At 39.2% G+C, this 23,513-nt stretch overlaps 1 protein-coding gene across 1 annotated transcript; it reads right to left on the reverse strand.

Moving 5' to 3' along the window:
• Positions 1-921: 921 nt before the first annotated feature.
• On the reverse strand, positions 922-20,951 carry LOC118800275 (integrin alpha-X-like; the record flags this gene model as incomplete). The annotated part of the gene is given in 17 exon segments (XM_036560486.1): positions 922-1,053; positions 1,614-1,762; positions 1,862-2,004; positions 2,310-2,443; positions 6,399-6,596; positions 7,151-7,297; positions 7,704-7,837; positions 8,610-8,724; positions 10,974-11,047; positions 11,279-11,429; positions 15,292-15,439; positions 15,586-15,719; positions 18,163-18,296; positions 18,388-18,496; positions 18,737-18,807; positions 18,963-19,089; positions 20,874-20,951. Coding segments are annotated over 17 exon segments (2,178 nt in total), but the record flags the coding sequence as incomplete, so codon positions are not given.
• Positions 20,952-23,513: the final 2,562 nt, after the last annotated feature.

Genomic DNA, 23,513 nt, shown 5'->3' on the forward strand with positions numbered 1-23,513 from the left:
AGACGGGTCTTGAAGCAAGAGAACAACCTCAAACATACCATATAACGCTCAAATAACAAATAACGCTGCCGGCGTTATTTGATTGGGTTCTCTTTATTTTGTTACGACTTAGTTGTCATCACAATTTAGGTCACATTTATGCAGAAATAGCAAAAATTTAAAGGGGGTCACAAACTTTCTAGCACTACTGTATATATAGGCCCAATCCCATTTCCTATATTTACCCTTACTCCTTGCTTTTGAGTGCCACCTTGCCCCTTGGAACTGAATTAGATGGGGTAGTGGTTGAAATCTTCCCCTACAAAATTGGGCAACCCTTCATGAACTCAACACGTCACCAGTAGTTGGTGGCTTTTACGGTTGTCTGCAGCAAATCAGAGAAATGTAAGAAAATGAAAATGTCTTCAGCACCTGGGAATGCTGGTGGATTGGTTTGTGGTATGTAGGACAGACTGCAAACACGTTTTGTTGTAGTTAGCCTAGCTACACAGCACACTAGCTAGCGTGTATAAAGTTAGTGACTTTGGATTCTTTTATCGTTTGATGAACCTGCTTATGATAGGCACATAATGTGTTTCCTTTATTGATTTGTACATTGATTTCTCATAACACTGTTTGGAGTGTGACTCTGAAAAACCTCCGTTTGGAGAGTCATGTAGCCCTAACACTTCATCATACACTCTATCCCAACAACAATCGGGACAACCCTAACCCTGGACATGAACGTGCAAAATGGAGGGGTAAGGCTAAGTGGTAGGGGCGAGGGGTGAAATGGGATTGGGCCATAAAGTGTGGAAAGTGAGTGCAACTCAGTTTGATTTGTATCATTTAATGTCTTTTGCTGTATTTAATGTCCTTAATAGCAGCAGATGTATATTTCTGTTGAAGATGAAAGGCTTACTGTAAACTCTCAGCTCTTACATTGTGATTTGAAGTATTTCTTATGTCGGGGTGAAGTACAGGCTTTAAGTTATCCAGTCTGCTAAGAGGGAGGCCCTCAAAAGCAAATGTTAACTCATTGGACAGCGGGTTTAGAGCGTCCTCTGTGCAGGTCTGCATGGGACAAGAAAGAGAAGAAAAAAAACAGAGGATTATTTGTGGACACTGAGCTTTTCACTGAACTTTCATGCATCATTTTAGGCTTTCTTAGTATGACAATTTAGTGCCTTTAAGAGCTACAAGCACCCATGGCAAAGTTAACCAAAAAAAGCGACGGCAAAAAAAATTTAATTAACATTGCTGACCTTATACTCTAAATATGGGAGAAATCTAAATGAGTTTAAGTCTAATAGTTTAATAAAATATATGTAGAAGAAATATTCTTCTAAAACAAACTGTAACATAATGTAATAATATAATGTAGAACCTGCTTTGTTTTCTAATATATCTGAACTCAGGACTGGCTTTCTCTCTAACCTATTTGCAACAAAGATACTTTCTCTGAGTGGACAACAAAGCACTTTTTGTAAGTCACTCTGGATAAGAGCATCTGCTAAATGCTGTAAATGTAAATGATATAACAACATTATAAATCATGAAGCGGTTAGCTAATTATCATATTTTTTTTATAATCAGCACATGTCCAGTCACAACAGACTAAACTTTTCACTCACCTCTATATAGAACTTGTGCTCTCTGCACACCTCCTGTAGCTGAACAGTCATCTTATCAGTCAGAAGGCGGTTTTTAGGTGAAAAGTACGCCCGAGAGTTCTGTCGCTTCGCATCAAGTTTTAAAGTGTAGTTAATATTTGCAGCCAAACCTGAACAGAAGAGAACAGCATTTTAAACAAAGTACAGCTCTTATTTGGAAGTGAAGCAACTACTTCTCTATAAAAAGCAATTAAGTTAGATGTACAGACCTCTTATCTGAGTGTCGAGTCCGCTCATAGTGAAGCACAAGCGTAGAGTGTTTTCCAGAGGATTTGCGCAGTCAGTGGATTTGGTGGGGATTTTTGATGGGCTATAGGTTACTTTGGTCACCAAGGACACAATGGGTCTGGACCTGAGTATCACAAACATATATATTAACATAAACATGCAAATGAATATAAATGCAGTGGGCCTTGTGCAAGAATTGGTTACACAAACAGATTTGTTCAGAAGATTTAATTCACAAATAAAATAAAACTTTGAAATGAAAAATCATGAGACCTGTCAAATAAGTCATGCAAATCAGTCAACTTTACTCCAAATCTAGGAAACTTCACAAAACGATTGCACTTATGTATTGTTACTTTCAAGAAAGTGGGGGTTGTGCCGCGGGGGGGGGGTTGTGCCCCACTTGTTTCTGATCATATTTGACCAAACCTGAGGAGAATGACTCTTCCTTTGGATCCAACAGCGATGTCCGTCAGACCGTCTCTACTGTGGTCCAAAGCAGACTCGCTCAGAGACAGGCCGAAGAACCGCAGACCCGCCTGTACTGAGGAACCACTGATTCTCTGTCATTAGACAAGCAGAAAAGAGACGGTCATATAGCTGTAGTCAGGTGTTCTGCCTTTATTCAAACATTCTGCTCCTGAGCTGCACTTGCATTTATACATAAGATTGGGCACCCCGGCCACATTACATATTTTGTAGATTTTTTTTTGAGTGAAATAAGGTAAAAACACACTCCGCAGCTAATTAAAAACACATTTTCCGCAAAACTAATGCACAACTACTTAACATTTGATGAGCTTTAAACTGTTTTGGGGTGAGTCAGTTTTTAATTCACCATATAAGTAGCATTTTTCTGTAGCAGTATTCACCTGGTAGGGTCTCCCAAGGCAAACAGGTCTGGAGTGAAGACCCAGACTAACTCAATCCAAAAAATCCTCCATGACAAAAGGACGCAGAAAATCGTGTACCCTGCCCGGGAAAGGGTTACTGGGACCTACCGCTAGAGCCAGGCCTGAGGGTAGTGTTCCTCGGTGAGCACCTGGTTGCCGGGCAGCCCATGCAACCCAGCCATGCAGTGCCATATAGGCAGTGGGAGATGGTAGGGAGGCCCTTGGCGGCATAGACCCCTGCGGCGGAAACTGGCTCTTGGTACAAGGAATGTAACCTCACTGGGGGGAAAGGAGCCGGAGCTTGTGTGGGATTTTGAGACGTACCAACTAGATATGGTTGGGCTCGCCTCCACCCACAGTGTTGGCACCAAACTCCTTGATAGGGGTTGGTCCCTCTACTACTTAGGAGTTGCACAGGGTAAGAGGTGCTGGGCGGGTGTAGGGATACTCACAAGTAGTAGAAGTTGGCTTATGCACCAAACAACAGGTCGGAGTATTCTGCCTTCTTGGAGAGAGTGGGCAGGGTTCTGGAAAGTGCCCCGCCTACAGACTCCATAGTCTTGCTGGGAGACTTCAGTGCTCATGTTTGCAATGACTGACAGACCTAGAGAGGTATGATTCCACTCCTGTTCGTGAGATTCATGGACAGGGTGTCAAGGCGTAGCCGAGGTCAGGAGGGCATTATGTGTGGAGGCCGGAGGGTGGCATCCCTACTATTTGCAGATGATGTTGTTCTTTTGGCTGGATTGCATGGATGCCTCCAGCGCTCAATACTAGAGGCTCTGGAAAACAGCATGAATTTAATTTTCTCTACATTTAAGACTTAGTTTATTATTGTGAAAGGTTGATTGTAAGGCATTAAAAGAATGCTGCCCTACAGATTGGTGTCATCAGCATATAAATGTACTTTGCAATTGACAAAGAAGGTGGCAGTGTCATTAGTATAAATGTTAAATAATATTCGTCAGAGGATTGAACATTGGGGGGCCCTCTTAATTACCGGTAGTAGCTCTAATTTACTGTGTCCCAGGGCCACACTGCTGTCTATCCAATATTTTGTCTTTTTAAAAGTAGGGAATGATCAACTGTATCAAGCCTTTAGAGAGATCAATGAAAATGATTACACAATGTTTCTTTCTATTGATGGCACTGAAAAGATCATCTAAGATGAGTGTAGCAGCAGAGACTGTGCTACGCTTTTCCCTAAAACCAGATTGGTAGTCTGACAAAACTAAATTTCCATGGAGAAATGTCTTAAGCTGATTGTTCACTAAGGATTCTAAGATTTTTGCGAAGCATGACAATTTGGAGATGGGTCTATACATATTAGGATCTGAGGCATCACCTCCTTTGTGAAGAGGAATTACATGTGCTGTTTTCCAGACACTGGGAATTCTGCTTGATAAAATAGATTAAAAATATAAATGTAATCCAAATGTAATGTGTTAGAAAAAAGGGGTCCAAACGATCCACTCCTGTACTTTTTCAGTGTTGGTGGTTAAGGGCTTTAGCTACTATTCAAGTAGAGAAAGGATGAATCGTAAAGAGACCATGCCTTAAAGCAGGGAGTGTATCTATTTCAATAAGAGGTGTTTCCATATAGTATTATTAAATATCCACAGGTTTAAAAAAAATAATAAGTACTTAAGTATTAAGATAATCATTAATCAAGATGTGGGTTGACATATGCATCGATTTGTCTCTGAGTGAATTAAATGTCTTCCAGAATTTAAAGGATATTGAAGCTGCATTTGTAAATAACTGAAGGTAATAGTCTGCTTTAGCTTTACTGATGTAGGAAGGACATTTATTCCTTAGCTGTCTGAAAGCAAGCCTTTATCCCCATTTCTTCTTGCTTTATTTCTTGCACCAAGCAAGGAGGATATTCCAGAGTTGAACCAGGGATTTGAACTATCTGGGATTCTAACATTTTTATAAGGGGCATGCTTGTTTACCACCACCAGGAATGTTTTGGACCAAGTCGATATCTGGGATTTCAGAAGTGTGATGAATATTAGCATCAGGAATGCAGTCTTTTAGAAGGAATAAATATTATATATTTAGTTACAGAGCTTTTAATACACATACTCTTATATATGCATAAATGTATTTATGGACCATAGATGTGTTTAATGTTCTGATGATTAAGATCCACCCACAGATTTTTAGTGATGTTCAGTCAGGAGACTGTGAGGGCCACTCCAAAAGCTTCAGCTTGCATATCTTGAAGTAGTTCATGGTGGATTTTGAGGTGTTTTGGATAATTATCCTGTTGTAGAAAACAGTCTCTTCAGCCTCTGTCAGACTGTGTCACATTTGCTTCCAGATTTTGCTGATATTTAGTGGAATCCATTCTTCCATCTACTCATGCAATGTTTTTTGTGCCGCTGGCTGCCACACAAGCCCACAACATAATAAATCCACCCCCATGCTTAAGAGCTGGCAAGGTGTTCTTTTCATCACATGCTGCTCTTTTTTTCTCCAAACATCCTACAGCACTTGTTTCAGATCACCAAGCATCACCATGCCTGTGACAGCTAAAACTTTCTGCAGGTCCTTTGCTGTTATATTTGCTGTCACTTTTCTTTGCCTTTGTTTTCTTGATCTTCCTGTGATGACTACGACTCAGTCACTAGAAAAATTCTACGAGGCCACACCTCCTCACAGGAAAAGGGAACGGACAACAGACTTTGAGGTGATGTATAAGGATGTGATTATTCATTTAAATGCTTCCGTAAAGAGAGTGTACATATTGGAGCGGACAGCACAAACTTTCACTTTAAAAAACACGTTAATTGACAAAACCCAAATATCTAACTCGGTACTCAAAGAAACCTAAGGAGGAAAACATAAAAGAGGATGATAAAGAAACTGTATACTTACTTTCAGACAGACGGTGGTCCTATATGGGAGAGGGTAGAAACTACCCGTTTTCCGCCAAGGGGGAGCGGTTTGGTTTTCCGCAGCTCTCCATATGGACTTATAAATGAGCAAGGAGACTACCACCGTTGAGTGGTACGGTCTGATCGCGTTTGGCGGGAAGAGGAATGCATAAAAGCGATAGAGCTTAACTCAGAAAGAGGGGGGGCTTGCTCGAAGCTGGAAAGAGGTGGACTGAGCGGACTAAGTCTTCCTTAGTTGTCCTGCAGACGAACAGCAGCAGTTGTGAGAGGACAGAATCTATGGACTAAAGCCAGAAGTTAATGCTGTCAAGCCCTAAGTTGTGGGGATAAATAACTTATATAAAGGCTGCATTGAGCCTCGTTTATTGTGTAAATATATTTCAGTTTTTGTTTGCTCTTTTTGTATTTTACTTTCGTCACTTGTAAATAGTGCACTTATTTTGTGGTTTCAGAGAACTAATAAAAGCTGTGGCTATTAAACTGGAACTCCTACTGTCCTGGCTTCTCTAGCACCTCCTCTTGGACGCTATGACCACACACAAAAAGTATCACATTTCCACATCTTCCCCTTGACTGCCATTTCTTAATGACATTTTGGCCAGTGAAAGGTTCCCCAATGGGTAGTATAGACAGGAATCAGTCAAATGGAGGTGAAAGACTGTCATAAAATTGTCAAGACTCCCTTGTTTTATGACAAAGTTTTATGACAGAGTCTTGCTCACCTGTGAGTAGGTAGGGGTGATGTCCTCTGTTCTTCCATTAAAGATGTAGATGCTGCCCTGTCCATTATCCTCCAATGGGGCTCCTACAACTACATCTCGAATCTTATCTCCATTTAGATCTGCTGGACTGGCCAGTGAGGAGCCAAACCTGCCCTTCTGTCCCGCCATTCCATTCAGGGTCATTTTTTTAAATTCTGGCTGTAAAAATAATACAGATGAAGTTAAAATTCATGCTCAAATAAATGCAGATGTAAACAAAATCAGTCAGAGTGGTTTGGTGTGAAACAGAGAAACTTACCGAGTCAGAACTGTTCACAGTGGTGGTGATAGGAACCAGACGTCCACCTCTAAAAGCTCCCTCCAGAAAATTATTACATGCAATGGTTATGATTACGCTGCTTGATTTCATTGTTTTATGATAGTTTTCAGAAAGGTTTTTGGCCTTAAACATATATTTTAAATCCATTCATGGTGGAGAGGCACATCCAGAGTGTTGTGAGGCAAAAGGAAAACTTTTTTCAGATTTTCCACTATTTTCCATCATCAACATTCCATATAAACTCAGAAGACTCGTGTAGGTTCACTGGTGGTTCTGGATAGTAAATAAAATGTCTATATTTGTGTTGCAGTCATGGCAACCCCTGGTTCCTATCACCACCACTGTAAAGTCAGTAAGTTTTTCTACAATTAACCGTTTCACATCAAACTTCAAATGAGCTTTTAAAATTTGAAAAGTATGAATTTCTCTTTACCCTGTCTGACATGGAGAATACAAAGACTTTTCCTTCCTGACCGTCCTGTGTGTGGTGTGGAGCAGAAACCAGCAGAAGGTCAGTGTAGGAGTCAGAGTTCAGGTCCACCGCACACACTTCAGCTCCGAAATAGGCTCCAATCTGAGGCTGAAAGAAAGAGAACTGGTTCAGAACTTCATTCTAAAAAACGGCACCACTCAAAAAGTGTTCCAAATCTCTCTGCACAGCACTGTTTGACTATTCCTGATTCTTTTTCTAGCACATACAACAGTGGTTCTCAATCCAGGTCCTGCTCTTACTCACCCAGAAAACCTCAGGAAGGGCTTGTTAATTGGTCAGTTAATTAGGGAGCACAGGACACTCTAAACTTTGTTGGACAGTCAGAGGATACTCCAGGGCCAGGGTTGAGAAACACTGACCTGTTAGTAGGCCTTCATTCAGGTAAGTTTTAGTATTATTAGTATGAATGTGGTATTGCATAACTTTTTTTCTGGCTTTGTTAATTTATTAGTCAAGTGTTGTTGAGCTTTATAAAATATTAATTTAAAATAACCTCTGGATGATTCAGCTGATTTAATCTCTTTGTCTGCACTGATGAAATGAACACTGCTCCCTTATGCTCATGCCTCGGAGCTCCCAGAACAACATATGTGCGGCTCCATGTTGTTGCTACTGTCATGGAATAACCTGCGAACACAGTAGTTGTATTTTAATATTTTTAATATTACATTAACTCATTGTAACTTGCCTAAATATGTTTAATATGTTTATGCTGAGCCTTGGCCCTTTAAATAATAAGTTCGTTCAATTTACTTAAACTTGTTAATTTACATTTAATTGAAACATGTAGGCTTTAACATTTAGTCATCAATCTCCATTATATTTATGTAAACTGCTCTAATTTCAGGACCTAAGCTAATCTCTGAACTGCTGTTTAAGAAGACTGTAGCTCAGAATATAATCATTAAAAATAAAATGTACCCCCACCATCCACTTTATTAGAAACCACTTCTTGCATTTTTGACCACAGGACTGCTTTTGTGGAATTACTAGGGTTGGGTACTATATACGTAATAAAGTACTTCGAAAATTATGATGGTATCTGAGATGGAAACATCTCCAACCTGTATTCCCATCTAAAAATTAAGCATCCTCTAATCGCTTCATAGATGCTGTTGACCTGAAAGGCCTCTTTTCCACTGAATAGCCAAATGCTTCTAGTGGCTGTATCCTTCCAATTATGTTTTCTTCTGTATGATGTGCTGAGATAGAGGATGGCCAACACAAACTGTGCATCACAAGTGGGAGAAGTGGTGGCGCTACAAGTTAGCTGTGTCTAATCAAGTATGTGGTAAGCACTGTTTGACTTATATGGGTCAGAAAAGCCTTTTGTGAAATATTCATTTCAGCTCAAATGTCCCAGAGATTAATGTACTTAGTGTTTAGAGACAGTTCTCACCTAGATAACTGTCGTGTTCACTGCCCTGCTGAAATTCGTAAGGCCGCCCAGCTGAATACTCCTGGAATCCTCCTTTCCACTGGAAAGCCCCAGCTGCACTTAATACTACATTTCCCTAAACACACAAACAAACATCAGCTCCAGCACATAAACATCAAAACAGATAATAACTCATATTTTAAAGAGGGAAGAAAATAAGACCATCTGAATGTGCGTATCTGTTGTTTACCAATTCAGGTTCCCCCTGGGTGGAATCTGTGTTGTAAAAATGAGTGCTGTTGCACAGAGATGCTTTGTAGAGTACAATAAGTTCTGGAAAACTGCTGCCAGAAGAACTTCCATCTCATGATATCAAACCACATAAGTATTTACTTAGTAAAACTTACAGCTGACCTAGAGCAGGTTTTCTGAAATACTGATGCAACTGAATAGAGAAAAGATTTGCACGTTTAAGCCTCAGCACTAAATTTGACCAGAGGGCTTGTTTTATGAGCCAATTGTATAATTAAAATTCTGTACAGTAAAGCTGAAGTCTGGTCTTGGTCTCCAGGTACCAGATTAATGGTCTTTGTCCTGTCTCAGGTTTTGGCAGGAGTGAGGAGGACTCTTTCTGGAAAAGATTCCTTTATTTATTTTATTTTGCGGAAGCATTTCTATGCATGCAAAAGTGCATTTTAAAGCAAAAGCAGCTACACCCTATAACACTATAACAGTTCACCCTTCTGTTCAACTAGATGAACTTGGTGTGATGTTAAAATAACTGCTACCAGAAATGAATTCCTTTTTTACATTTCTGCATCCTACACAAATTTTATTTTCATTTGGTGTCACTGCAGCTTTACTGTTCTGTGTAGCTTGCCTTCCACTTTTCTGTTCTGCTGCATGGCCTCTACTATAAAATAAGCTTCAAATAGACCAATACATGCTGTTTTTATGTTCAGCAAATCATACCACAGTAAGCTAACCAATATTTAACTAAGGTAGCCTAATGCCAAGGTATGCCTTCCTTTTTGCCAAGATAGGCCTTCTATTTTTAAATTGTCTTTATTATCATGGTGGCACACAAACATCGCTGTGTTGGAAATTTGCCACCACAGCAGCCTTGACAGTGCTGTACAGTAGGACAATATTGTCGCACATGCTAGAAGTGAATCCTGTGCCATAACAAAAAGATCACAGTTGCACACATAGACAGGATCTACTGAGTGTGTGTGCATATGCAGTTTGTCCATTAAAAAAGTCCTAGTGCAGTTAAAAGTCCTTCACCAAGTTTACACTGAGTTCTCCTTTAATTCTCTTTCAATCATCAGATTCATCCGTTCAGGGAAGGGCTCACACAACCTACACTACAAAATGTTTCTCTACATGTTGCTTGCAATTACATATTTCCACCAGAGAGGTCTCCAAATCCTCAAAATGTACAGAGTGTATCTTTAAATATTTGTACACAGAGGGTTTTGCAACAAACAAAAATGCCCAAAAGTTGATTAAACTAGGGCTTTAATGCTATATTTAAAGCCTGTAATTTTAGGATTTTACCATTAGATAACCAACTATTTCGTCTTGCTTCTTTAAATTTGTAATTGTAACTGTATGAGCATGTGTAAGCTCCTGCTGGTGTGGGTTTCTTCTATATCAATGGAGGCATCTGCTTAAGAGCTAGGAATGCCCTCTTTGGGAAATATTATTGTAGGGAACCTTAATGTGGAGAAAACGACTTACCTGCACATTTCATAGAAGGGTTTTAAAAATGTACATGCATTTTTATTCCACACTTAAAAGGACAAATCAGTCCACTTATTGGGATTAACACTTTATGAAGATTGTTATGGGCATTTTATCTCAGTACTACACTATTTTTATTTGTCATACAACACATGCAGCTTTCTAGCACCACTGCTACATGCTTAAAATCAGTACATCAACACCACATTGTACCATCTACATATCTAAAACATACACAGAACTGGCAAATGGGAGATAAATAGGTCACTGCTCTCCTCATTCGGAATCCAATCAATGAAAATAACATTAATTTTACACAGGCTACCATTCATCTCCATACTTGCTTATTTATTTCTTTATTTATTCTAATTTTATTTATTTTCATTTATGTATTTATTTATTTGTACCTAGTAACAAATACTGTGAATTCTTCACTTTTACTCAAGCAGTTAAAAGTAAAATAAACAAAACAGAAACTAAGAATTCATTGTCTGACCCACCTGACTCTGTAAGTATCAAATGGATCTATCCTCGAAAGGCAGCATCTGATTGTGCTGGCTTTTCTACGAATCTAATGAATTGATGCAAATTCACTAAAACCACGTAATGAAACTGTGAAAAATAATATCTGTTCTTTACATTTGGAACAAACGCTGCACTGAACCCATCCTGCGCAAACTCCATTTTGGTGGAATCTCCTGAAGTCTGGGTACCTGAAAAGGTAGAAAGACCAAGTATGACCGTTACAGATCAACACACATCCAGAAAAATAAAGGTAAAACATTGTAAATTTATAGTCTACTGTACTAGACTGTAATGTCTAAACCACATATAATATTAATCTGATAAAATGAATCTTTATACTTATTATGTCATTTATAGCAGCAGTAGCCTACTCAGAGAAAACTTCAAGTTTATCCACCAAAGTAAGTTTTTGAACGTACCTTCAATTCTAATTATATTCGTCTCCAGAGTTTTAAGGATTTTGTTCAGCACATCAAAGTTATCCACTTTAAATTTATAGTCTTTGTCTGGATCAGACGCAATGATGTTCAGCTCATTCTCTGCATTTGGGCTGTTAAAGGCCCCACCAACCTAATGTGGAAAGATACAGAGAAATATTACCAGCTTTACATTATGAAATTTTATTTATAGTTATTTATTTTTTTGGTCATTATTTGGTGCCTCATGACATAACTAAACAATTAATACAGCATTTAATCATAGATTGGTCATCTTTTTGCTTTATTTCAGGTTCATCTTTGAGTCTCAATCTCTCTTAATAGCCTTGATCAGGTTTTGGAGGCGGAGGGCAGGGTTTGGCTGGTCAAGTGCTTTGGTGCTGGTGTAACGTACAGCTGAACAGCTGATGCTGAAGTTGGGACAAGATTTTTTTCCCCCAATTTTCTCCCCAATTTTAGTCCTAGTTAGGACTCCCTAAATCACACGAACCACCAGCGCTAGGAGGGTGAAGGCCAGCACAGGCTTCCTCTGAGACCTATGAAGCGCCACTGCATTTTCTCGAACTGCCGCTCATGCAACATCATTGGACAGCTGAATGCGCTCGGAGGAGAACACTAACCGCCAGATATGTTAGGTCAGATAATAGATGCCTGCACTGACCAGCATCACGGGAAGTGATGTGGGAGAGGCAGGGCCACCCTACCCACTCGGAGAGCCAACACTTATACTGTTACACCACTCAAGAGCCCAAATCATATTTGTTTCGTACTTTGTATCATTCTAACTATATAAAGCCACCTGCGAGGTGTTATTTATGTTTGCATATTTGCTGCATTTGTCTCCTTTTTTTCGAGTTGTTGTTGCCATTTTTTTTTCCAAATCTCTATACCTATCTTTTATCTATACATCCAACTGTTTCTTTACTATATATTTTAGGCTTTAATCTGTTGTTTTATGTTATGCCTTTGAAAATGAATGTTAAAGTAACCATTATGGTTACAGCTTATTTAAAGTCTCGTTCATTCTGTCCCAGAAGCATGAGTCTCCCCTTCGGTAATAATTTCCATCTTTTGGACCTTTTTAAATCTGAGTAAAATTATGGGGCATGAAGAGATGAGAAAATTAATTTAATTCAATTTGATTGGCTGTTTAATGAAGTTGAGACAATTGTAATTGTTGTGGCTCAGTTTCAAATGAGTTGCTTTACATATGCAGCAATTTAGTTCCATATTGGTTTCAAGCAGCTAAAGTTGTAAAGACGGCTTAAGTAGGATTTCTCTATGAGAAAAATTAATAGTTTTTTAAAGATCGCCACTGCCCTGAAATAAACAGAAATGCTTCAGCTACAATACATTTTCCCTTATAGTTTTTTTTACTCCAACCATCGCTGGATTCTCTAAAATATAACCTCTAAAATATGTATATGCCTTCATGCATGCTGACACTGCTGTGCACTGACCTGACATCATAAGACTGACCTAATCAAAATACCCCAAAACAAACTAGCAGGCTTTATCCAGGGTGGTAGTTAAGTTGCTTTGGCAGTTATAAACTACAGTTTGAATGGCTGGTGTTGGTATTTAACAGTGGATTCTGACTCCTTAATGATCTTGTAATTCAGATAATTATGTGATATTCAGTGTATTCAAATGTATGTAGGACAGAACATACTGCATTTGGAACCATTTAGTTTACCACAGGATACGATAGCAGTGATTTTTGAAAATCCCTTTCATTTTGCCAACTCCAGCGAGTTCATAATGTAGGCCAAACTTCAACCACAGCGTGACGCTTGACCCAAATGTAGTATTTTATCACATATACTCTATTGATTTTTGTACACTAGTTCCATATTTGTTGATGACAACACATTTCAAAAAAGTTGAGACAGGAGCAGCGTAAGAATGGGAAAATGTAAAATGATGAAAAAAAAATTCTACAGGAAACTCCTAAACAGGTGAATGGGTACGAAGTGATGCTATGATGATTGGCTATAAAAGAGCATTCACAAAAGGCTCAGTCAGCATTTTGAGAAAAACTGTGTGACCAAAGTTTCCCAACACAAGGAATTTATGGATTTCACCATCTACAGTCATAATGTTATTAAAAGATGCAGTGATGTGCGTAAAGGGCAAGGCTGAAAACCAATACTGAATGCGCGTGACCTCCGATCCTTCAGACGGCACTGAAAACCAACATGCTTCTATAATGGATATAACCACATGAGATCTGGATCATCTTGATTGTTACCAACGCAGAGCTCAAAATTCAGCTCTGTCACAACTTTCTGGAACATTTGCAGGCACCAAATTTAGAATAAGCATACATATATGAAAAACAATACAATTAATTAGTTGCAAATATCTTGTCTTTGTTCTGCTTTTAGTGGAACACAAATCAAAAGCAAAACACTGCTGTTTGTTTTTATTTACATTTTTCCTAACTTTTTTAAACATGGGTTTGTACTTAAAAGCCAGTTTGTCAAATTGTTATTATATCATTATTATATTCTCTCATTTTAATTAAAGAATTTGATTTAGTAGTGAACACTGTTAAATTTTCAAAAAATACCATGTAGTCTGCCCAGTCCACACTGTTTTGAATGCAATGGTTTTTGTGATATTTACATGTATTTGTCTACAGCAGTTTAGCCCCGCCCATTCATACTGAAGTTGTAAGGAATGTTTCAGCCTGGACTGCTTTGATTGAGGCACAATGCAGGGCATCCAATCAAAACACAGATCATGTACATATAACTTTCTTAAAGGCACAGTAACAAAAAACAGCCTGTTAAATTCTAAAGGCCGATACCACCAAACGCAAAAAAAGGACAAAAATAATGCAAATTACTTGGACGCAAATTTTTTCACATGAAAACTAAACACACCAGACATGACACAATATTTTTTTCCCCATTTCTCCAAGTTGTTCATGCTGTGAAAAAAGAACACAACTACCTCATTTCAGTAGCTAAAACTTTACGAACTGTCTGACTCACAGCTCGGATCTCTGTAGCTCAGTTAAGTACAAATAAGACCTTCTTTACTACTCACAGAACAGGCAAACAGTGACATGGGGCTACTGCGCATTTTGTATAGTGTGAAGTGTGAAGAGCTTCATCACTTCATTCAGGAGCTGAAACTCTGAGAGCTTCCGCACAGGCTATATACAAACTGTATATCAGTTTGAGCTGCTTTTGGAGATTCTGATCCTTTTAGTGTTTGTGAAAAGTTCAGTGGCCACACTGCCGTGAGGGGCTTAGGGGGTTTGGCTATGCAAAGTTGCTCTTGGGGGCGTATCACGCTCCTGTTTAAAAAGGTACTGCTGGTGTTGTTCTTGTGGTTTGAGTGATTGTATCCAAGCACGTAGGGCTTTGTAGCGTAACTAGTGGTTAAAAGTTTCTACCCTCCTAGGATGTTGGGTCCTCCCATGTTACCCCCTATCTGTGTTTTGTGTTGGAGTTGTGCTGAACTGGGCATTTTTCTGCCTCTGTTGAGGTGCCTGTTCAAAATAAAAGAGCATTTTCTGCGTCTTTTTTCCGAGCTGACGCTTCAGTTCCTTGTTGCAACACAACTGTTCCGTCATCTTGGTTGTTGTCATGCCTTGCTCAAAGGCACCTCAGTCATGTACTGTCGGCTCAGGGGATCGAACTGGCGACCTGCTGGTCACAAGGCTGGTTCCCTAACTTTCAGCCCATGACAGCCCCCGCAAGAAACAGAGGACTTGCCTGACCGCGAATCAAACCCAGGCTGTGGCGGTAAGAGTGCCAAGTCCTAGCCACTAGACCACCAGGGAAGCAGTGGATACACATGCTTGAATTAATTTCAAATAAATCACACAAATAAGTGGAAAACTACAAGTTTTACTGAAGCACAATTCAAAATACAAATTAAAATAAAAACCTTATGGAGAGTAAAAATATGGACTGATGTGGTGTTTTCAGTGAGGTGAGAATCTGTAGTGCAGACTGTGTTAATGTAGGAGAATGTCTTACCCCTATAGCATAGCGAATAATCTTATTCCGCCTCGCATTTTCAGCAGCAGCCCACAGATCATCATCATCAGGACTTGACTGACCATCAGTGATAACAATCAAAACTCGGTTAGTGTTTGGTCTGGCTTTATTGGCAAACAGTTCATTCCTGTGTGTAAATTAAACAAAGGCTCAGTTCAGCTGTGTAGCAGTAACATTTAAAACTGGCATGTTTGTCCTGAAGTTACTGTTAGTTATATCAGTCATCTTCCATAACATGAGATCACACCTTTTACACACATGAATAATCCTTACACAAGCTTGTTGATCGCTTGTCCAGTGTTGGTAATACTACCCATCTGTTGAATATTCCTTATTTCATAGGTGTTTAAACGGGAAGTGAAGTCTACATGGATTGTACAGTAATCAGAATACTGTGCAACAGCAAACTGAAAGGAAAGAGAGAACAATGCAAGTGAGGCGAGTTTACGGCACATTCACAACACAACATAATATAACAGTTCTGAGGGTTCAGTTTGATGATCGACCCCTGAAAAACCTTAAAATTTCAAAACAGAAATATTGCACATCTTTTTATCCAACATTAATAACATTCAGCAACTATCTTTTTAACCTTTAGCTGATCAGTCATATAATCTACACATTGTAACTGTACATTCAACTGAACACCTGGGACATGATTTTAGTAAGAAGCTGCACCTGATTTATTCCTGTGACATTATTTGACAGAGCCAGTGTGACTGACTGACTGACTGACTGACTGACTGATGTCATTTGTGCAATAAGAGATGGTCATATTCATTTTTTTAAACTTGTTCCCCCAGTTTAGTCTCCCCTTATCACACAAAGCTACCAAGCTGGGAGGGTGAAGGCCAGCATGTGCTTTCCCTGAGACACGTGAAGCTCCACCACATCTTTTCTAACTGCTACAATGTCATTGGACAGCTGAACACTCTAACCACTAATTCTGTTACCCACAGAAAGTTGTGCCCTCTTGGACTCCTGGCTATGAATGGCTGTGGCATAGGGCCAATGCTGAGGTGGTTGGGCAAAGTTTGGGCAACCCTGGCCAAATTACACATTTTGTTGTTTGCTATCCGGTGTGGACCAGAGGAGGATGGGTTCCCCTTTTGAGTCTTGGTTCCTCTCAAGGTTTCCTTCTGTTGCTCTTAGGGAGTTTTTCCTTGCCACTGTCGCCACTGGCGACACTCATGGGGGCTCTGACCCAGATTTTTCTGTAAAGCTGCTTTGTGACAACACCTATTATAAAAAGCGCTATATAAAAAAACTTTGCTTGCTTGCTTGCTGTTGATTTCTGACATCAAAAAGGGGTTGTTCACATCAAAAGAATTAAACAACCCCTGAGAACTATTTAAAAAATAACATTTTTCTGAAAATGGTAAAACATGGTTTCTTTAAATTTGATGAAGTTAATAGACTAAAAACTATTAATTGTGGCATGTGCAAATTTTTAACCCCCTTCTTGTTGTAAAGTGTCAGAACATAATCAACTCATTAGGCTTAATCGACTCATTCAGACTGAATAGGTAGGTCAAGAGTTGTCATTAGAAATTGTCAGTTAGTGAAAATTCCAGAGTGTTATAAAGTCTTTGACTCTTTAAATGTTGTACTAACAGTCAACAACCATGTGCTCCTCTAAGTAGCTCTTTCTTTCTCTTAGAGGATCAATAAAGCTAATTGATGTCATCAAAACAGGCTATAAAAAGATATCAAATCTGTCTGAAATATCACAATTTCCCCAGTGGTGAACAGTAATGAAGTGAATGTAAATGTAATAAAAGTCATTTTTTCGTGTATCTGTACTTTACTGAAGTTTTTCCATTTTGGGGGACTTTTTACTTTCACTCCACTACATTTCAAAGTTAAAATATCTCACTTTTTACTCCACTACATTCTGAGAAATCTGTCGTTCCTTTTGGTTTATGTGGAGGTCTAAAGGGAGGAACTTCTACTTTTACTGGAGTAATATTTTACCTTGGGTATCTCTACTTTAACTCAAGTACAGGGTTTGTGTACTTCGTACACCACTGAATTTCACAATTATGATCTGTATGGTTTCAGAAGAAAACTTTAAATGCAAACTCATCACAAAACTTGTCTAAAGTTAGCAAAACTACATCTATATCAGCCAGAAGCATTCTGGAAACCGATTAATAATAATGGAAATCTTTGGCCACAATCAGTGAAGATATCTTCACCAATTTAACTTATTTACTATTTTAACTAATTTAACTTACCGTCCTGCGAATGTTGATGAATTTGATTTATTCTAAATTAATTAGCGCATGTCCACAACTGGAAATTAGCCTATTACACACCCCAGACTCCATATAAGGCAGTTACACAAAGGGGTGCTTCTCATATCTTTAATTCTGTGTTTCCTTTGTTTGCATCTTTTCCTTGCATCTTAGCTCCTCCCTCTGAGGACACGAGGAAGAGATTCAAAGATAAGATTAGAGGAAGGAGGAATTGACCACACACCTGTTTGCCAGATGACATGTCTTTCACTCATTGATTACAGGGCTTAAAGAATCTGTTGATATTGATCTTCTATGCATTTATCTTTTCACCTAAACATGCTGTATTGAAATTTAATCATAAATCAACAGTTTAAGATTCACAACAATCAATTTTTTTGAGTCTCCAGGAAGTGTTTATATGAAAGTAGAAAAAAAAGCACAATTTAGTACATATGCACTATATGTGAATGAGACCCCGTTGTCTGGCTATGTTTTTCACCCTGCAACAACATTGTATCCAAATCAGTTTCCAACCTCTACAGTAATGACAATAAGTTATCAGGCCCTAAATGGAAAATATTAATACAGTGTGAGACTTTTCTGTACGTACCCGAATATCCCAGCTTATTAACCCTTGGATCAGTTTTATAACAAATTCCTTCATTTTGTTAAAGTCATAGCGATTTACACTCCCAGAGCCGTCCAACAGAAAAGCAATATCTGTTTGTGCGGGAGGTGGGCAATCTGAGAACGAAGAACAAACAGGACAGATGAAAAATGGATCTTTGCAAAGTTTTGGACTTTTGTTGGGTTTGTAGATCCCCATATGACTTACCTCTCAATTCCCTCGGAACAGCATCAACATTTCTACCTTCTATCGTAAAACACATGCCGTTGTAGGTGGTGGTTGATTTGCAGTCTTTGGGGATGGTTGGACCACAGACCTGAGGAGGAAAAAAGGTCAACAGGTCACACTAAACCTGTTAGGTTGGGGCCCAGTGTTCATTGTTCACCAAGCATTGAGAAAATTAACCAAAACTGTCAAACAGTTTTCAATCTAATTTCGAAGATAACTTGGTCCTCTGTCTGATATTTGTACAGAAGGAGAATATATATTTACTGTACTTGTATACAGCGTCACTGATCCTTCTTTATGTACGGATTGGGAGAGTCTGGAGTCTTACCATTATCTTTGAAGACCGTGGATCTTTAGTCATTGAAAGACCAAGGGACATATTAACAGCCTAAGGAGGCTCTGTGTTCATTTTTGAAAGAGGACAGTTTGGTTAACGTTTTGCAAAAGGATTTCTGAAAATATTTTAATGTACAATAAATATTTAAGTACAATAAATACTCTACATTACTTAAAAGAAAATGTGTCTGAAAATACCAAATGTGGTGATTTAATACCATTAATCCGTAATGGTGAGCAGTTTGAGTTCATCATGCAGCTGTAAACTTGACCTCTTTTATTCCCGCGCTGTAGTAAAGGATCACTCACAATCAAACTGAGAACAGACAGAAAAGATTTTGGTAGCTAATATTAATTATATTCTTTTGTACAATAATAATTCCACTGCCTTCAAACATTTTGTGTTTTTGTAAAATTTATATTGTTTACAACTAGTTTCCCTGTAATTGTTAATCCTTAAATGTACTGTATTTATTGCTGCGTAATAGTTTAAAACTGAGGAATTCTGATGCTCATGATAACGATGATAATGTACCTCAATTCCCAAAAATTGTGACAATATGTAAAATGCTACTGAAAACAGAAATCAGTGATTAGTGAATTCTGTCTGACCTGTATTAAATTGAAAACACGATGTTTTACCTTACCAGCTTCATTGTTTTTGTAAATATATGCTCATTCCAATTTTGATGCCAGCAACAGATTCCCACATGTTCCTTTGAAAGCATTTCCTATTTTCAATAGGAGACATTGAGAGAATGTTTCTTAGTGTTGTCATGTTGAAATAAACATAGACGCCCCTTAAAATACAGCATCTACAAGGAGGTCGAAAATTTTGCTTCAAAATATATTCAGTGTTGAAGGTGCTTTCACAAATATTCAGGTTACCACTATATCCCCCCTACACCATGACGGACCCTGGCTTTAGAAGTCAATTATTTCTATAAACAATCTAAAAGATTCACTCGTTAGACCACAACACACGTTTCCACTGAGCATCAGTCCATGTCAGATAAGCTTGAGCCCAGAGAAGTCAGCAGTGTTTCTGGACAATGTTGATATATGACCTCCACTTTGTTAGCCCCCTTTTACCCTGTTCTTTAGTGGTCAGGACCCCCATGGACCCTCACAGAGCAGGTGGTGGATCAGCACTGCTGTGTCTGATCCACTCGTACCAGCACAACACACACTAACACACCATCACCACGTCAGTGCTGAGAATGATCCACCACCCAAATAGCACCTGCTCTGTGAGGGTCCATGGGGGTCCTGACCACTGAAGAACAGGGTAAAAGGGGGCTAACAAAGTATGCAGAGAAACAGATGGACTACAGTCTGTAACTGTAGAACTACAAAGTGCACCTATATAGTAAGTGGAGCTGATAAAATGGACAATGAGTGTAGAAACAAGGAGTTGGTCATAATGTTATGCCTGATCAGTGTATATATATATATATATATATATTCAAAATGATTTTGAATTATAAGGTGTAAAAGTGTGACATAGAAGTAAAATAATAAGCAACCTCTAAATATGCAGGTATTCTTACTTTTAGACACCCCCACTGTGGTCAAAAGGTAGACAAAGAGACAGATGAGGTCGATTGCTAGCTTGGTTAGGCTTGCTAGATCAGTTTTTGCTTGCTAGTTGACTTTCGCTTACTAAGTTGCTCAGACCTAAAGAGAACGGGGAAGGCCTGTTTTTTATTAAAGCTGTACAGGAGGGAATAGGAGGGAAAAGTATTTCTTGTCTTTTACACCAGAAGACAAGAAATACTTTATTTATACGTCATTTATTGGACAATGGAAAGTATTCATGCGGCGTACTGTGGCAACCGTCCATAAGAGCAGAACTGACCTACTTAGAAAGAAAACACTGATGTAGGTTCCCTGAGGCTTTAAGCTTGGTCTAAAGTCACTTGATTTGCCAAGTTCTTGAGGCGCCTGCATGTAACTGCTGCATCATTTAATGTGGAACAGAAAATTTGAAATAGTTTAGTGGAAAACACAACAAATAAATCAGCAAAGATTAGACATCACATAAAGACTCTCTCTGATTACTGGGGGATCCTCTCAGCCATCTGCAGAGCTATTAACCTATTCTAGTGAGGGAAATAAAGTCTACTTACACAGAAGAGTCTAAGATAGTTAAAGAGAGCTTCAGACCATGGGTTCTTAACTCGGGGGTCAGGAGGAGAGCAGGCCATGTTGTGTTAGTGTGTGTTGTGCTGGTGCGAGTGGATCAGACACAGTAGTGCTGCTGGAGTATTTAAACACCTCAGTGTCACTGCTGGACTGAGAATAGTCCAACAACCAAAAATATCCAGCCAACAGAGTCCTGTGGGCAGCATCGGTTCCTGATTAACTGTTTTGTTAGGGCCCTCTCTTCCTGTTTAGATCTTAATCTGTCTCCTAAAGGAAATTCTTTGATGCCTTTAAGTCTTTGAGACTCAACCTTGATTCTTCTAAATCTGCTTAGGAGAAACAGCATTAGACAAAAAGGAGAGATGAGAGTTTAACTGCTGATAAAAATGAGCGATTATCTCAGCAAATCTGCACACAGTGTGTGACTTTAGGTATCTACTAAAGCTCAGGAGGAGACATATGTGGCGCTACTGAGCTCTTTTTCTCAGGAGAAACATCTGAGCAGCAGGAGAGACTTAAGCTATAATCTCCTTCATCTTTCCTTCTGATTTTGCTGTCTAGAAGAAACTACAGAGACATTTAAAGAGAAATCTACAGATCTTTCTCACTTTTGTGCATAATTATATAATTAAGCTGTAAACAGAGCCGTTCAGAGTGGTTTGGTGTGAAATGCTCTTTTCTAGAGAAACTTACAGAGTCAGAACTGTTCACAGTGGTGGTGATAGGAACCAGACGTCCACCTCTAAAAGCTCCCTCACAGAAAGTTACTACAAGAAATGGTTATGAATTCACTGCCTGATGACTGAGACACTGTTTTATGATAGCTTTGAGAAGATTTACACTATAAATAAAAGCTCCGAAGACTCGTGTAGGTTCACTGGTGGTTCTGGATAGTAAATAAAATGTCTATATTTGTGTTGTAGTCATGGCGATCCCTGGTGCCCTTCACACCAAACCACTCTGAATCGCCCTGTTCACATCTTAAACACTAAATTATGCAGAAATTTTAAGAAAGTGGTGGAATTCCCCTTTCTATAAAATCCAGAGTGCTGAATTTACTGACATGTTTACAATTTATAATCTATTAACACATTATAAACGCAAATCCACAACCAGCACCAGCCAATCCTTTATTACTTTGTCATTAAATTATAATTTTTAGACCAGCTTCACAACCACATCTGCTACATCTGCATTTCTGAAGTCCTCAGAGAAGAAGAGAAGCTTAATATCTTCATTAAAGAATGAAGGAACGACTGAAACACTGGATGAATAAGAAACAGTTGAAAACTGAGCTGCTCTTACCAGAAAACAGCAAACAGCAGGTCAGAGAACTCCAGTCCATCCTGAACGGTGTGATGAGGATCAGAGAGACGGAGGAGGAGGACGCAGAAGAGGGGCAGTGGAGGCTGTGGAGGCTGCAGTGCTGTTTGGAGGCGTGCTGGAAGCTGAGCAGTTAAACTGTTCTAGATAGAGGAGTGGGGAGTGTCACAACCCGTCCAAGAGGAACAGCCAGTAAAAGAACAAACTGGTAATAACTTGCATACATAGGACATATATTAAAATATGACAGTGTGAATGGGGAGAACATTCTGGAACAGTTTGGATTCACACTGTTATAGAATGAGGAGAGTATTTTAGAACATTTATACCGTGCTAGAATGTTCTTCACAGAGTGGAACAGTGTGTATTATGGAGAACATTCTAGGGCACTCTAAAAGGGTGACGACATTCTAGAACATTGTGAATGGGGAGAACGTTTTATAACAGTGTGAATGGAAAGAGCATTCAAGATCAGTGTGAATGGAGGAGAGCATTCCAGGTCACCAAGAATGGGGGAGAACATTCAAGATCAGTGAGAATGGGGAGAACATTCTAAAACAGTGTGAATGGGGAGAACATTCAAGGTCAGTGAGAATGGAGGAGAGCATTCAAGATCGGTGTGAATGTGGAGGGCATTCAAGATCAGTGCGAATGGAGGAGAGCATTCAAGATCAGTGTGAATGTGGAGGGCATTCAAGATCAGTGTGAATGTGGAGGGCATTCAAGATCAGTGTGAATGGAGGAGAGCATTCAAGATCAGTGTGAATGTGGAGGGCATTCAAGATCAGTGCGAATGGAGGAGAGCATTCAAGATCAGTGTGAATGTGGAGGGCATTCAAGATCAGTGCGAATGGAGGAGAGCATTCAAGATCAGTGTGAATGTGGAGGGCATTCAAGATCAGTGCAAATGGAGGAGAGCATTCAAGATCAGTGTGAATGTGGAGGGCATTCAAGATCAGTGCGAATGGAGGAGAGCATTTAAGATCAGTGTGAATGTGGAGGGCATTCAAGATCAGTGCGAATGGAGGAGAGCATTCAAGATCAGTGTGAATGTGGAGGGCATTTAAGATCAGTGTGAATGTGGAGGGCATTTAAGATCAGTGTGAATGTGGAGGGCATTCAAGATCAGTGTGAATGTGGAGGGCATTTGAGATCAGCGTGAATGAGAAGAACATTCTAGAACAATGTGAACAGGAGGAACATTCTAGACCAGTGTAAATGGGGGAGAACATTCAAGATCAGCGTGATTGGGGATGACGCTACAGAACAGCGTGAATAGAGAGAACATTTGAGATCAGTGT

Source organism: Colossoma macropomum, unplaced genomic scaffold (assembly GCF_904425465.1).
Source record: "Colossoma macropomum unplaced genomic scaffold, Colossoma_macropomum, whole genome shotgun sequence".
In the NCBI taxonomy this organism is placed as follows: Eukaryota; Metazoa; Chordata; class Actinopteri; order Characiformes; family Serrasalmidae; genus Colossoma; species Colossoma macropomum.